This window comes from Anthonomus grandis, chromosome 9 (genome assembly GCF_022605725.1).
Source record: "Anthonomus grandis grandis chromosome 9, icAntGran1.3, whole genome shotgun sequence".
Lineage (NCBI taxonomy): Eukaryota > Metazoa > Arthropoda > Insecta > Coleoptera > Curculionidae > Anthonomus > Anthonomus grandis.
Window position 1 is genome coordinate 4,237,870 of NC_065554.1, and position 17,577 is coordinate 4,255,446.

At 32.8% G+C, this 17,577-nt stretch overlaps 1 protein-coding gene across 2 annotated transcripts in view; it reads left to right on the top strand.

The window, feature by feature from the left end:
• The first annotated feature begins 3,280 nt into the window (after positions 1 to 3,280).
• Positions 3,281 to 17,577, top strand: part of LOC126740754 (alpha-crystallin A chain-like) — a 30,526-nt gene continuing 16,229 nt past the window's right edge. Inside the window, exons 1-2 of one of the 2 annotated variants that reach the window (XM_050446915.1) lie at positions 3,281 to 3,726; positions 14,287 to 14,389. In XM_050446915.1, the coding sequence (XP_050302872.1) occupies positions 3,422 to 3,726; positions 14,287 to 14,389 (408 nt within the window). In that variant the 5' untranslated portion in view covers positions 3,281 to 3,421. Of the gene's footprint in view, positions 3,727 to 13,851; positions 14,390 to 17,577 lie in introns of those variants that run through there. The other variant, XM_050446914.1, reaches the window with a different exon arrangement.

Here is a 17,577-nt window from a genome sequence, read left to right on the forward strand (position 1 = left end):
AAACCCACATTTTTATATCTGGAACGAGACACAAGCTGCAAGAGGTGCTCAAGAAATTTCTTCAGCTTTGATAGACTTTTTAGAAAAAGTACATATTGAAGATTCGGTAACGCAAATTAGGTTTTTTGCGGACGGCTGCGCAGGCCAAAACAAAAACCAACACGTCATCCATGCCTTAACATACTGGCTACATAAAAAGTCCCCAAGAAACATAAAACAGATAGTAATATATTTCCCAGTTCGCGGCCACTCCTATTTACCTGCTGACAGGGTATTCGGTCGAGTTGAGAAACATCTACGAAAAACTGAAGAGGTGTTGAGCCCCATAGCTTATATCAAAATTTACCAACAATACGGAATTGTCAGGGTTTTAGGCGAAGACTGGTTCCTTAAAAACTACAAAGATCTCAGAAAACTACTAAAAAAAATTGATGGAATTAGTGACATGAAAGGAATATTTTTACAAAAAATTATAAAAAACAGCTACGTTGATATTAAGATAAAACTTAATAGAGCCCACCTATATGTTTGACGACGGTTCGAAGCACCCAATGGCAGTAACAAAACGAGGCCAAACTTTGATAAGGGATATGCAGGATCGCTGTAACATACCACTGGTAAATAACATCAAAGAAGAAAAGAAAACTGATGTGCGAAAGCTGCTTTGTGCAAGATTTGGACAAGACTGGGAGTTTAAAGTTCCGCTTTCTTCGCTCTTGTTTTTTGATCATGCCTTAAACACCACGACGGAACCAGAAGCTGAAATTCCAGATCCTGCAGATAATTTAGGTGAAGAAAATCCCATGTGCGACTGCCTCAAAGAAGACCCTAACCAGGAACAAATTTGATTTTTTTTTTCAAGTAGACTTTGTATGTTATTAACATTAGTATTATTTGTAACTTTGCATTTTTCGAAGAAATTAAACAAAAACAAAAAAACATATTTCTGGTACCTAGTTGACATTTTATCCTTAAGGTCGAATAATTTCACTACCAACACCAGTTTTTTGTAAAACGAATAAATTGGCAATCAGCATTAGGTCCAATTTTGAACGAAACAAAACTAATTTTATACATTGTTACGAATCAACACGCATTAAGTCCAAAAATTTTTTCGATTTTTCCAGATTTTCTAATAAATATTGATTTAACTGAGATAACTTAATGGGTTTTTATGTTCATTTCTATCAAAACAACTCCATGTTGTAAAAATATATAGCAGGGTATTAAGAATATGGGTAGAACAAAAACACAAATTATAATAACTATTCTTTTATTTTTATTACTTTATTTATAAGCAGCGAATGCAGCAAAAGTCGAAAAAGGAATGAATCTTAAATATATCCCTTTTAATACAGACTAATACGGACCTAATGAATCGGTCTTTGTATTAGTAAAAACACTACGTCAGTTATTATACAAACGCATTTATATTACAGTTGCTTTCTGTTTTCATAAAGAAAGATGACGATGTGGATATTGGCTTAAACTAAATATAAACATCTTAAACCTCTCCAATAATAGAAATATATTGAGTCATATTTGTTGACTATTAAATACATCTATTTCAATACAGGGTTTAAAAGAAAATCGTTTTTCGTCAATACCCAAAAAAGTATTTTTTGGACAAAATGCGATTTGAAAAGTTGCTCCTCAATTATCCTCGACTCCAATTACGCATTTATTTTTTTGATAACAGTTTACAAAACGGTTTTATGCTATTTTACTACTATAAGAAAATTTCTTTATATAGGCGTCTTCTAATGTCTCTATAGAACACAAAACTGTGGGTGCTGCTATAAAAAAAGTGTTTTTTTGTTTTTTTTTACCCTACAACCTTCCGGGAACCGGGAGTGAATAGGGATGCTGGGTAGTATGAATTAACTATAAAATAAGGTGAAACAGCATTTGGACTACATAAATAAATTCAAAAAGCAGCTACAAGGTGTTTTTTAACAAAATAAGAGTCAAAAAACCCTAAAAAAACAAAATCTTTTCACATTTTTTCAAAACATACAATGCAAGAACTCCACAACCAATGAAACTTGTTTTCTGCTTATTCACTGAACTAGGGTAATGATGCCAAATTGACATACAAATAAGCAAAATACTGAAAATTATTTTTATATGGGAAAAAGGGTTTACACTATATCCAGGTTATATTTGTTTAAATTTTCGATTTTATTGAAATATACTTACAAGGGCGTTTAGTTAAATCTCAACGGACTTTTACCATAATGGGATTATTAGACGCATTGAGCAATCTCATATAGTATTTTCCAAATTTTCGTTTATTTTTTATATATATTTTTTTTTTAACTGAATAGATACCTGGAGTTTTATCGACTTTAAGTATCTTGGATTTATCCCTTTAAAATATGCTAAAATAGGGGTTTAATCTAGACTATTTGATGATAGTTTAATGTTGCTATTGATTATTACATTATCAAACTTGGAGGGCATAAGCCCCCACATGTGCTCGATGTCCCAACCCAAGCCAAAATCCACCAGTTTTCAGCGATTGGAACTCATCACTAAAAACTTCCTCATTGTAAAAGTCCAACTGCCACAATCCATTGTTTTTGTTTTGAAAAGCACACTGCAATTATATATTTTAAGATAATTTTCAGTTTTTTTTAATTGCCTTTTGTTGCCAGCTCCACTCTATATACTCAGAGAAAATATTCCAGAAGAGACATGGCAACCGCGCGTTTTAACGAAGTATTTAGAATCATTTAGCTACGTAATCTGAGACATACGTAATTACACCTTTATAATAAGAAGAAAAGAGATAGATAAAAACAGAACAAACGTGTTACAAAATTTTGCCGATTTTATTAAAACTTTTTGTTTTTCTACATTTTTTCTAGAGTATTTGTAAAAGTTATAGCTAACATTTTAGGAAAAACCAAGAAAATTGTGTTATTTAGTGAATTAATGCCCAAAAATGTAATTTTAAGGCACCCAACAGTACCATTTACTTTAAATGCTGTAAGTTTGGTTGTTTTTTGCGAGAAATTTCCCATTTACTGGTAAAAAAGCTGAAAACCCTTTTGTAATTTTTTTAAAATATATTACATTAATTTTAAACCGCTTTTTTTAATTATAGGTATTAATTTTATTTTGAATCATTTTTTTTCCCCACACATTGTTCAAATCATCCCACTGTTTCTAGAGTAATCTAGACGGGTGTATTACGATAACGCGTACATCGCGTAAATCGTCTAGAATACTAACCTGCCGCAAGCTGGAATTTTCGAGAGGCTTGGCGCGCGACTATAAAATATGTAAGATTTGTTCAGGGACAGCAGATTCGAATAGCGTGAGCGACTGAAAAGTGAAAGCAGCGAATAAACAGGCAATTTTCTCAGTGAATTTATCCTGTAAGGTGCTAAATAGTGTGCAAATTAACCAAACAAAAATGTCTCTATTGCCATATTTATTGAATGAATCCGCTCTGATTCCACGGCAGCAGTGGATATCATTGTTTTGTCCGGAAGAAGTTCTACGTCCTCTGGATTCTGCTCTGAACCAGGTAGCTGCTCTGGACAAAGATGTGTCAATTTCATTGGACAAGGATAAGTTCCAAGCCAACATCGATGTTCAACAGTTTAAACCAGAAGAATTGACTGTCAAGTTAAACGACGATAACACCGTTACCGTGGAGGGCAAGCACGAAGAACAGCAAGACGAACACGGGTATATATCCAGGCATTTCGTGAGAAGGTATGTCTTGCCTGAAGACTGTGACATCAAGGGGTTGCAGTCGAAACTATCCAGCGATGGAGTGTTGAGTATTACAGCCCCGAAAAAGCCTAAACACAAACAGGTTGAATATAAGCAGATTCCTATCGTGAGGACCGGCCCGATAAAAAGAATCCAGGATAAAGGAAAGGGAGAACCGACACCAAAAAAGAAAGCTTTATGAACCATAGTGAGTCATCCCATTTAAGTCATTATTAGTAAATACTGTTACTTTAATTTTATTTATTCTTTTCATGTAATGTTTTTCATTAAGACTGAGTATATTTTTAGATTAGTCACCTTGTTGTAATATGAAAAATAAATAAGTTTACGTTTGATAGATATGGTGTTTTAATTATAAATTGACCTAAATAACCTACCTTATTAATGCTTGGAATAAATTTAATCTGCCTTTATGGTTTGCATAAATAGTCTCTTTAAGCATTCATTTAATGCTCTCTAGTGGAAATTATGTAAATTTGGATTCAAAATTGTTATGGAGAACTTTAATTGTGTGAAGGTCGCATCGGATCAGTTGCCAACCAGCTATGTCGCATGCATATCACCAAAGAAAATAATAGTAAACTATAGAAAATCTATCCCGTGTAAATTTTTTGACCACCTAAAAGGATCCCCGCTTTTCGAGCATGGATCCATCGGTCAAATTACACGTTGAAATCTGGGCGATCGCTTGGCTGTGTTGCAAAATTTAATTTGGCGGCTGCGACTCGGCTGATCAACACAATATTATTTTTGTTATTCGCTTAGAACATTGAAAGGCTTAGATCATTGAAGGCCTTTTAATGTTCTAAGGTTATTCACTCTTGTGACGGACGTATCGATACAGGTTATCAACACCGGCAAAGCTCTCCGTCGATTTTTGACAAAACTTATTTACAAATAATTCTGTTATTTTTTTTAAAATTTTGTCACTGGTTCTGTAATACATAATGTCGGGCAATGTATGCCAATATTATGACTGTAGGCGAACTAGAAGAGAGAATCCTACGTTAAAGATGTTTAAATTTCCTTATAAAAATCCAAGTATTTGCGAACGTTGGATTTTAAATTGCGGTAAGCCCTAGAGTTCTATAAACAAACTCAACTTTAACAGTGCCTTAGTAAGTAAGTACAGGGTGTTCCATTTAAGAGGAAAAACGGCATATTTTTTGACTTTCCCGGTATATTTAAAAAATTTGAAGATAGCCAATCGACGTATTTTAACTCGGAGAATTTGAAAATCGTAATAAGAAAACAAAAAAGACTGACGACATTGTTTTCTTATGGATTTTCAAATTCTCCGAGTTAAAATACGTCGATTGGCTATCTTCAATTTTGTAAATATATGGAAAAAGTAAAAAATATGCTGTTTTTCCTCTTAAATGGAACACCTTGTACCTAAAGTTCGTTTCATGGGCCTTTAACTTCTAGGGTGGCTCCTAGAAGAGCCAGGTATAAATACGTGTATTTTTACGCAAAGTTACAGCTAAATACCTGTGAAATGAACATCACCTACAATCAATATCTATCTCAAGTTTTAATTGGGAACTATTCGGCAATGAAAATTACAGTTAACCAAAAACTATAATTTTCTGACTTTTAGGTAAATGAAAAATGTGTAAGGTGGGTGATGTACAAAGTTCATTTTTGAATACTGAAAATTAAATTTAAAGAATAAAAATATATAATACCGGTTTAAATAGTCAAATTCCAAAACAATAATTACTTTGAGATAAAACCTTAAAAATAGTAACATAACAAATAATAATACTTATTTATTAGAGTAAACTAGGCGTTTTAAAATTACTGCCTTCGCTAAAGCTCGTATAGTAAACTTCATCATTTTACTTCCTATTAATCATTTTACTGCCTCATCTGTAACAGTCAATAAAGTGAACTTTTGGTACGAGAAAGGGACACGCTGTATTAAAAATCTGCATATTTTATTTACAATTTTTTTGTCAACCGCTCATTTTTTCAACTAGTTTGTGGATTTTTTAGGGAGAAAATTAAGAAAACAATACCCATTAATTGCATCAAAATTTATGTTTTTTTTAATCTGAAACACCCTGTATTCTCATATTTATGAAAAATCCTACAATTTGAGTTTAAACACTTAACTGTATCAATTATACAGGGTGTCCGGAAGCTAGATGCAATCCTTTAAGGGGGTGATAGCTGACTTAATTTCAAACATTTTAAGCTAAATATGTGTAGGTCGAAACTTGTTTATAATTTTTTTATGGCAATTTTTGCATTTTTCTCAAGAAATACCAAAATTTCACACTTCTACACAAACAGTATTGTAAAATGGAATTTACCAACCAAGAGTACGCTGACATTGTCTTCACATATGGACGCGCCAACGGTAATGGAGCTTTGGCACGACGCTTGTACCAGGAACGTTATCCAGATCGGAGGTTACCAAACTTCAGGGTGTTTCAAAACACCTTTCGTCGTCTTACTGAAGTTGGCATTGGGAATAATCCGGCACGTGGAGTCAACCCTGGCCATAATAATGTAGAGATTGAGGAGCAAATACTGGAAGCATTTACCGCAGACCCTACTGCAAGCGTCAGAAAAGTAGCTGAAGACCTTGACCTTTCTAGATGGAAGGTGTGGACGACCATGAAGAAAGATGGACAGTATGCCTTTCATGGTACAGGGGTGCAGGGCTGTATGCAGGAATGGGCTGCCAAAGATGCAAATCCGCATTGGAAAAAACAAAAATCATTTCAGAACAGATTTTCGATCAATGTGTGGGCCGGAGTAATAGGCAGGACTATTATTGGGCCACATTTTCTACCAGAGAATTTAAATGGTGTTAAATGGTGCCAACTATTTAGATTTTCTACAAAATGATATCCCCGTTCTTCTAGACGAAGCTGGATTATTGGAACGAGAAAGACCAATAATCTTTCAGCAAAATGGTTGTCCAGCGCATTGGTCCTTGGCTGTCAGGAATTACTTAGACGACTGTTTTCCGGACGGTTGGATCGTTAGAGGCGGAACCTTTCCTTGGCCTCCTCAATCGCCTGACCTAACTCCGTTGGATTTTTTCATATGGGGCCGGGCAGAGGAGCTTGTATACACCACCGAAATAAGAATAAGAGAAAAGTTGATTCGCAAAATAAATGAAGCATTTGACAGGATGAAAGAAGATATGACCATAAGAGTATCCACCACAGAAGTAACAAAAAGGGCTCGTGCCTGTATTAGAAATAATGGATTGCATTTTGAACATGAACAATAAATAGTTTAAACAAAATTATGTTTTATTTAACATTAAAACCTAAAATAACCCCACAATCGGGGCCCTAATGCTTAGTAGGCTTATGAGAGGTCTCAGTCTAATAATTTTTGTTTACATGACCTGCCGCACAAAAGAGGCCATAATTCTGAGAATTGGCCAGGGATCGGTATGAGTGATATCTGAAAATAAAGGCCGTTTCAATGTCTTTATTTTTTCTATAAGTTTACACAGAAGCTTGGAATTGATCGTATTTTTATTAATACACATTAGACAAAACAAAATAAACTTTGAAACTCCGATACTAATTGTAACTTGCGCTCTATTACTATTTAAGTGTGAAATTTTGGTATTTCTTGAGAAAAATGCAAAAATTGCCATAAAAAATGTATAAACAAAATTTCCACCTACACATATTTAGCTTAACATGTTTGAAATTAAGTCAGCTATCACCCCCTTAAGGGATTGCATCTAGCTTCCGGACACCCTGTATAGCTGTAAATGAAAACAATTAAAAAAGTAAATAAAATACATATAAGTATAAGTATTAGAATAATTTTCTTTTTTATCGTCTAAAAGTGTTAATTATTTGCGGATCCAAGATTTTAGTAATAAATGTTATAAAAATGTAAATATGTACTACCTACATGTATATAAAAATCCAATTTTAGAATAACTTAAGCAGGAAGTATAATATACATATACATATATTATGTAAGTACATACCTATATTATTAAAATTAGAAATTTTTGTTATAAAATATAGGCAATTATGCACCAAAATTCAACCCGGCATTTTGTAAAGCTGTTTAATTAGCTTTAAACCATAACTTTGAGTTTTTTCATAAAAATAATATAGGTACTATTAATATTTCTTTGATTTTGTTATTTAAAATGTTTGTGAGAATTATTTTTTATTAAAACATATTAAAACATATTCCTCCACTTTGTTCCTAATTAACTTTAAATGTCAACTTTAAAGATTAAGGCCTTATCAATAATAATTCTGCGATGCGGTACAAAGACAAATCAATGCAAAAAATGCCAAAAATTAAGGCTTTATAGATTTGGAATCGTTTTATTTTTCTAGGCACGTGCGTTTTTTTTTAAATTTTAGCGTTTGAAATAATAATGGAGAAATTTTAATGCGAACAAAACCAAAATTCTCAAACTCAACAATTTTTCGCGATTTTTACAAATTTTTTCAAAGCAATAATATGGTAGGGGTAATATTTTATGTAATTTTACAGAGGCAAATAATGCAGGCGACAAAACCTCACTATATATTTAGGCCCAAGCAATTTTATCTCAGTGTATCTAAATAAATAAGGCAAAAAACATTGTCACAAGTTTCTAATAATAAGTTAAATCAATATGTTAAGAATAAACTAAAAATTAATTAAAACATCCATTTTCCCAAAACTTAATTTTTGCGAATACCTCGTTCTGCCTTTATACGGCGCGGCGCGGCGCGAGAAAATTATTCACTAACAGATAAAATTGAAAATGTTATCAGTAATGGCAACGTCGCTTCGATTCTTACACGGTTAGCGCATAAAATAGTCTTATTTAAGGAAGCATTGATGTCTCCTTGTCGGTTCACAGCTTGCCATTTACGTGGGTTATCTATTCGTTAGTATAATTATCTTTGATATCACAGAACACAAATATATAGAGAAGTGGTGGTTGCATATAAACTGATTTTTTTTGAATGAATTTTTCTGACAAATCAGCTAGCGTCCTCTCGCTTGGCAACGGAAACTATTGTAACTACCGTGACAGTTTGACGTGCCTAATTGGACCAATCAAAATGGCGAAAGGCGTGGCCGAATTAAGGCGGGAAATCAAATTTCATTTAATCTGACAATCTTATCGTTTAATCGTAATATCTAAAGCAAACGCCTACTCAAAAAGGTTACTCATAGAGAAAAGGTCCTTTTTGATTAGGTGTTATTAGCATCAGATATTGATCTGAACAAAAATAAAACTTTTCTGCCTTATTTTACATATCTAAATGAGTTAATTTACTGCAATAATCTACGACACTCTACTAACAATAGTGTACGATATATCACCAATTGAACAAATGGAAATAAAACAATGTTTTTCTTTAATACATTTATTAAGGTAACCGGGGGTAATAAGGCCCACCAGATATTAAGGCCCAACGCTGGTTTGCCCGATCGAAAACGCCTAAAATATTTATATCGCCATCTGTTAATAATATTTGGTATTACTGTGGCCGGAAATGTAATTCTGTTCTATGGTTATGAGCCTCCTGGCTTGTTCTATGGTGTCACGTTTCGCTGTGCTATATTTTATAAGAATTTCGACCGGTAAGTTAGCAAATTAAATTGTTTTAATAATACGTAGATTTTTCATTATGGGTATGTACCGTTATCAATTGTCAGTACTGAATTTACTGGGCGTCGTTCCGATATTTCTTTCAGTTTACTGATTCAGTACTGAATGACGTCATAAATGCATCAGTGACGTCATTAATCTTTACTGGATTGACTGGGGATAAAAGCTACTGTAGGTACAGTAAAATAGTGGGGGAATGTCAAAACCGTCAGAAGTGTTGTTGATGTTGATTTCTTGAATTTTCTTGTTTACGTTGTGGGAATTATTATCAAGTAATTTGGTTGCAAAGATCATGTCTGAAATAATAATTGTGGTTTTAAAATGTTTAACAATAATAAAATTTACCACTTAAAAAGCTCTCATACTAACCTGTTTGGGCTCTTTCGTATTCTTTCGGTGTAACTTCAATGTGGTATTCAAAATTATTTTCTGCCTCTATTATTTTTACCATCTTGCTTTTTCAGTCATATTTATTTTATTAACAAATGTGGTCTGCTTTTAATAAAGCAAAACACCCTACCGGAAAACAAAACAGAAACAGGTGATTTGGTTTTACAGGTTATGTTGTGGTTATGAAAACAGTGCTGAAAACTGTTCCTTTTTTGGAGCAAAACAGCACGCTGTATAAAATCGGAACGACAAATTACAGTAAAATCAGCACAGTACAATCCTGCACTGACAGTTGAAAACGGTACATACCCTATATATGCATGATAATCTATGTATCATGCGGAATACCCAGAAGAACACTTAGGAACCACATTAAACCACAAAGCGTGAAGAGAAAACTAGGTAGAAAAAAAATTTTAACCGATAATGAAGAGACTATATAATCTTGAGAATAAAATAATTCGGCTAGCCGATAAAGGTTTTCCGCTTACACCAGAAGCATTAAGAAGGTCTGTGTTCAGGTATGTTGAGCAAAAGAAAATTAAGCATTGCTTCAATCAGGAAAAACGTCTCGCTGGTAGGGAGTGGATAAGGACTTTTCTAAAAAATCATCCGAGAATATCAAAACGTCGATCTCAATTCATGAATCCAGCAAGAGCCCAAAAATTAAATCGTTTTTTCGTAGAAGATCATTTCAAAAAACTAGATTTGTTGTGCACTCAGTTAAAAAATAAAAAACCAAAAATTTATAATATGAACGAGAAGGGTTGTTGCTTGACTCTTCACCACCAACAAAACGTTTTAGTTTAGCAGCCAAAGGAACAAAACGAGTGCATTTTATTTCTCATGAACACGCCGAAAACGCAACTATTGTCGCTTTACCCTAATTTAATAGTTTCCCAGATCCCTCGAATTTGGGACATCCTGTGCACAGTTTTTTTACGCAAACTAAATAATAATAAATGTTTTGTAAAATAATAAGAATATAATACGTAATATAACTATTTCTAGAAAATTGCATTGTCATTGTTTCGTTCCCTTTAATGGCTTTAATGGTCCTATACATGCCTTCAATTTGCCATTATCGTTTAATGGAAACAAATATTATTAATCCAACAACTAGTATACTATAAAAGCCCTTTAATGGCTGAACATCATTGAGCCATCAAAATAAAACGCCAGGAACTTTTAATTAACCATTGATGGCGCACCATTATTGCACCTTCATGGCAAGCCATGATGGGCGGCTAAACGCCGGTGGGTCATTTCTTAACTTTGCCATTAAACGTAGTGAATTTATGCCAACATTTTAAGAGTAACACGCCATTAGTTTGTGTTTGCTGGGACATCTTCGCTATGGGATTTGCTTCTGAGGATCATGTGCCCTCTATCTCTTTAATATAGTATTTGTCCTGCGAAAAGAGCAATTAAAGCCCTTTGTGGAGAGTCGCATATCTTGTCGGCATCTTGTTGTGCAAAATAGAATCTTGACCCTTTGTTGCTTATATATACTTGAAATAACAACTATGGTATTCAAAAAGCACCAGCAGGAAATTGTAGGAGGCAGTTCGTTTGGAACTCGTCTTACACTGTAATAAAGAAAAGAATGATAGATTTTATTGAAAAACATGTCGGATTTGATCGGTTTCAGTATGGTTTTGTTAAAAATAGTAGCACACTCAGCGCAATCACAGATTTTATGGACCACATATCGGCAGCTCTGGATAAAAAACTTATTGTGGTTGCAGTATTTGTGGACCTGCAAAAGGCATTTGACGTGGTCAGCATCGATATACTTTTACGTAAATTAGACAACTTGGGCTTTAAGAACAATATGAAAAATTTATTGGTAAGGTATTTATAAGGTATCCAGAGTTCAGTTCTTTGCACTGAGAATGGAGTGTCCCAGGGCTCTGTGCTTGGGCCACTGCTATACTCAATTTATGTGCTAAGCCTAAGACGTGCAAACCTCAGAGCTCCGTTATTGTGCTTTTGCTGACGACACGGTTTTAGTGTACACTGGGGGGGAAGAGGAATCGTTGGTTAGAGAAATCAATAGAGATTTAATAACTTATTTTAACTGGCTGCTTTATAATAAATTAAAAATAAATATAGAGAAGACGAAATTTATGACATTTAAACAAAAGAATAAACACATTTCAGACCTGAATATACAAATTAATCATTTAGAAATTGATGAAGTAAACAGTATAAAACATTTAGGTTTAATTATTGATAATCAATTAAATTGGTCTGAACATATTACGCATATTTCCAACAAGCTCACAGCAATGATTCCTGTACTCTACAAGTGTAGAAATTACCTAAGTGCAAAAACCAAAAATAATATCTACAATGCCTTCTTTTTATCTCACCTCAGATATCTACTGCCGATATGGGGGACATGTGCAAAAACAAATTTTAATACTATCCAAATAACACAAAATAAAATTCTAAAAGCATTATATAACTATGATAGGTTTACTAATACCGAAGCTTTATATGAAGAATTGGGGATCCCAAAACTCAATACAATATTAGAACTAGAACAAATTAAACTAATTAAAGAAATCCTTACTAAACAACAAAAATCTAATGTAAATATTGTACACTCAATTCATATTCAGAGTCATAATACTAGGGCTCAAGGTAATATCCATAATTTTACCGTAAGGACAAACATAGGTTTACGCAATCCAATCGCACAAGCTAGTGACACATATAATAAAGTTCCTGAAAACATTAAGGAAATCCAAGTTTATACGTTGTTTTAAAAAAAAAATTAAAATGTATTTAGGTGTATAGTAAAAAATGTATAACAATCCAACACTGTATATTTCTTAAGTTAAAGTTAATATTCTCGAGGCAAGAGCTTAAAGCACTGTTTAGAGAATTAAATAAAATAGTGATGTAAATTATTTAAAGTTATACAAATAAAGAATTAAAAAAAAACATATACCCTTCGGTTGCCCAATCCACATTCAGAGCAAGTGAAAAGTTGTTTTATTTAACTGGGTAAAAAAAATTTCAATATACTTTGTATAAGAAAACTTAAATCTTATATTAGATTTAAAAACCATTTAAAAATTTTAAGTTACTAAGGCATATTATACATTAGACGAGGTTTTTAATGATATTTTGCCCTGATTACTAAATATGTATGTGTGATTTAAAAAAAAAATATCGTAACTCTAGTTGCTTTCTGATATCTATTAGTCCTAAGTTTTACCGACTTAGATTTAATCATACAACTTACAGTTTAGACAGGTTTTAAAAAAAACCTTATAATTAACTGCATTAAAGATTTGCACTAAATTGGTATGAAAGTCTGTGCAACTATTTGCGATCAAGGTAGTACTAATATAGCCACTCTAAAATAGTTAACTATTGAATACACTGAAACCAAGCCAGCTCTATATCATTTTGTTGTTAATGGGCTATAGCAGCAATTTATTAATTGGCAGACATGGCCTATCTATAGGATTTTTATATTAATTATTGCTGATTTTTAGAGCATATATTTCTCTGGTATAAATTTATTTTTAAAGTGATTGTTGAGTTATATTGAAATATATTTTGTTTTTCTGCAGTAGTGTAACAATTATATTTTTTGTTGTTTGCCGTTACAATATAATTTACCAGTAACTTATTTTTTAGAGAATTTTAGGCCTTTCTTTATATATTTTTATTTTATATTATTAAACTACATTTCACTTAATACTTTTTCTATTTTTAACTCAAGAAGAAAAAAATGTGTAGGACATTATAATTTAAATAGAATTTGGAAGTTTCATACACTTTGTTCTATTTAGAAATTTAGACAAATTATTAATTATTTTATCTCTTAGTTAATATTTTAACTCTGTTTGGGACAATATAGCTATTTTTTGAATTTGACTCCAATATTACACTCTTTTTTTTAAATTAATATATTACATTTATTTTGAAACGGTTTGTTTTGCCTATACGTTTAAACGTTACGTCATACGTTATCTATGCTTCAAATCATCCCACTGTTTCTAGAGTAGTCTAGACGGGTGTATTACAATAACACGTAATCTGGAATTTTCGAGACGCTTTGCGCGCGACTATAAAATATGTACGATTTGTTCAGGGACAGCAGATTCGAATAGTGTGAGCGACTGAAAAGTGAAAGCAGCGAATAAACAGACGATTTTCTGAGTGAATTTATACTCTAAAGTGCTAAATATTGTGCAAAGTAACTAAAGAAAAATGTCTCTATTGCCATATTTATTGAATGAATCCGCTCTCATGCCACGCAAGCAGTGGATATCATTGTTTTGTCCGGAAGAAGCTCTACGTCCTCTGGATTCTGCCCTAAACCAACTAGCTGATCTGGACAAAGACGTGTCAATTTCATTGGACAAGGATAAGTTTCAAGCCAACATCGATGTTCAACAGTTTAAACCAGAAGAATTGACCGTCAAGTTAAACGACGATAACACCGTTACCGTGGAGGGCAAGCACGAAGAACAGCAAGACGAACATGGGTATATATCCAGGCATTTCGTGCGAAGGTATGTTTTGCCTGAAGACTGTGACATCAAAGGGTTGCAGTCGAAACTATCCAGCGACGGAGTGTTGAGTATTACAGCCCCGAAAAAGCCTGAACACAAACAGGTTGAATATAAGCAGATTCCTATCGTAAAGACCGGCCCTATAAAAAGAATCCAGGATAAAGGAAAGGGAGAACCAACACCAAAAAAGAAAGCTTCATGAACCATAGTGAGTCATCCACACCTTTAAGTCATTATTAGTAAATACTGTTACCTTAATTTTATTTATTCTTTTCATGTAATGTTTTTCATTAAGACTGAGTATATTTTTAGGTTAGTTACCTTGTTGTAATGTTAATATGAAAAATAAATAAGTTTACGTTTGATATGGTGTTTTAATTATAAATTGACTAAATAACATACATTATTAATGCTTGGAATAAATTTAATCTGTCTTTATGAATTGCAATAAAAGAGTCTGTTTAAGCATTCATTTAATGCTCTCTATTGGAAATTATGTAAATTTGGATTCAGTATCATCATGCACAGAACACAAATATAATGAAATGGGTGTTGCCTTATGAACAGACAGAAATTCTGTTGACAGCTTATTGACGTTGTTGACAAAGACGGGGGTAACCATCTGTTGGACACGTGTTCGTCTTTAACATGAGTCAGCGAGGCTGCAGAGACCCTGAAGATTTCAACTGTTAGACTGTGCCTGAAGTACCGCCAAAGCTGCCAGACTGCTGAGTATGGTAAACACGGGATCCAGCTGTTGGACACGTGTTCGTCTTTAACATGAGTCAGCGAGGCGGTAGAACCCGGAAGTACGAATAATAAATAACTAGATAAGGATTGGAATAAGAGAGCTTGGCGGGGATTTTAGAGTTTAGGTAATCGTTCGGGTCGAAGGGATTTGGTCGATATTATAACCTTTTTATAATTAAGGATTCTGTTTAAAAAGTATCTATAATTTTGTTGGAAAATAGATTTAAGTTTGAACCCCGAAAGACTTTCATTAAAAGCGCGGTCTAATCTTACACATCTTGGGTGGCGTGAAATTTAAGCCTGCTCTATTGCACGATATTTAAATTTGAAGTAATTTGCAGAATTAAAGAAATTGATGCATTAACTGACGAGTGATAAGAGATATATTTAAATAGAATTTTATTTTAAAATTAACAATGCGCTTATAAGTTTAGAAATACCCACATTTTATTATAATTTGTTAATTTTAAATGTTGGGAAAAAAAATAAATATTTTTCATCTCTCATCGCTTTATTCAAGAATTATTAACACACCAACTAAAATATTAGATTTAAATTTACTTCTCAAGATATTACTTATTTAGGGCATTTAAGATATTTAGATATAGATACTTACCTAGAATTATAAATGGGCACGATAGGTATGGGAGCAAATTTTAAATTAAAAAAAAAAAAGAGAACTAAATAGAAGACCTTTTACGTAAAAAATGGAATTGTTGCAGGTATAAAGCATATTTTAACTAAAAATCAAATTTTTTCAGAAAAAAGATTCTTTCAAAGATTTTCAGAAAAAAATTACCGGTTTTTTTTTTGTTTTCATAAGAGTTTGAAACATTATAAGAAACATCTAACAAACATATGTAAATAAAAAATTAAACATATATATTTTTTCATCTATACAATTGTAACAAAATAATATAAATCCACATATTACGGAAAACAAAACTTAAACTATTATAACAACAGAAATTGAACATTTTTCTTGAAATAAATGTGGCTTCTCATTGTGAATAAATTAATTAATGATGACTAGATATACAACTATACAGGGTGTTCATTTAAAAACTTCCCACCACGGATTTATCGAAAACCACTGTTTAAAAAAAAACGCCGAAATACGTCAAAAGGTTTGTCAAGGGGGACAAACTTCTAACCTAAAATTACTTCACCCCCTTTCACCATCTGCCCCCCAGGGTCATCCCCTTAAAAATTTTAAATGGCAAGGGGTGTCGAGTAATAGCTTGTTTAAAAGGTCTTTCGAAGTCTTTGATTTTGACGTTTGATTTTTTTAAATCGGGCGATTCGTTTTCGAGAAAATTAGAAAAAACTTTGTTTATCTTAATTTATTCAGATAGAAAACAAAAACATGAAAATATCAGTTTTTATTTCAATAAGCGTTCAAAATGTTGCCCGTTTTTGGCCAAACAATGATAAAGGCGATGTTCAAATTCCTGATGGACATTTTCGAAAACGTGTTGTGGGATATCATGGCAGCTGTCGATGATGCGTTGACGATGTTCATCCAAACTTTCAGGTTGGGGAGTAAAATCAATAGATTTCAAATAACCCTATAAAAAAAAGTCTAATGGCGTTATATCAGGAGATCTAGAAGGTCATTCTATAGGCCCCCTTCGCCCTATCCATTTATCTGGAAACTCGTCGTCTAGCCATTGCCGAACGGGAAGAACATAGTGAGGAGGAGCGCCGTCGCGCCGTCTTGCTGGAAATGGCCCAATCACTTTATTTCCTAAAATGCCTGCCCATACATTAATTTTTTGAGGGTACTGGGTATGCCCTTCTACAAATGCATGAAGATTTTCATTGCTCCAATATCTACAGCTATGCTTATTAACAAACCCATTATGATAAAATGTGCATTCATCGCTGAAGCAGATATTCTTTACATGAATAGTATTATCATTAATCGCTTCAGTCATTTTTTCACAAAACTCAACTCGCCTTTCGAAATCGTGCAACTATAAATAACTAAGCAGGTATAACAATAAATACAGTTCGCCTAGGATGTGTTGATGAAAAGAATGCGGAAAAAAATTCAGGTTGTTATTTAATTTTTTCCACGTCTAATCTTCGGAATTGCTGTTTATGTTGGTAGTTTCCATTTTAAATTATAAACGAATTGTAGATTTGGAAAACCCTAGCGGGCAATATTTTGAACACTTATTGAAATAAAAACTGATATTTTCATGTTTTAGTTTTCTATCTGAACAAATTAAGATAAACAAAGATTTTTCTAATTTTCTCGAAAACGAATCAACCGATTTAAAAAAATCAAACGTCAAAATAAAACACTTCGAAAGACCTTTTAAACAAGCTATTACTCGATACCCCCTGCCATTTAAAATTTTTAAGGGGATGACCCTGGGGGGCAGAGGGTGAAAGTGACTAATACTTAAGGATTGTTGTGATTTTGATTTCTATCCTTTAAATATTTATAAATTATTAAGCAAGTATTAGCTTGAACAATTTATGTTACAATGTCATGCTGGTTACAAAAAGTCCTTAAAAAAATGTTAATAAATC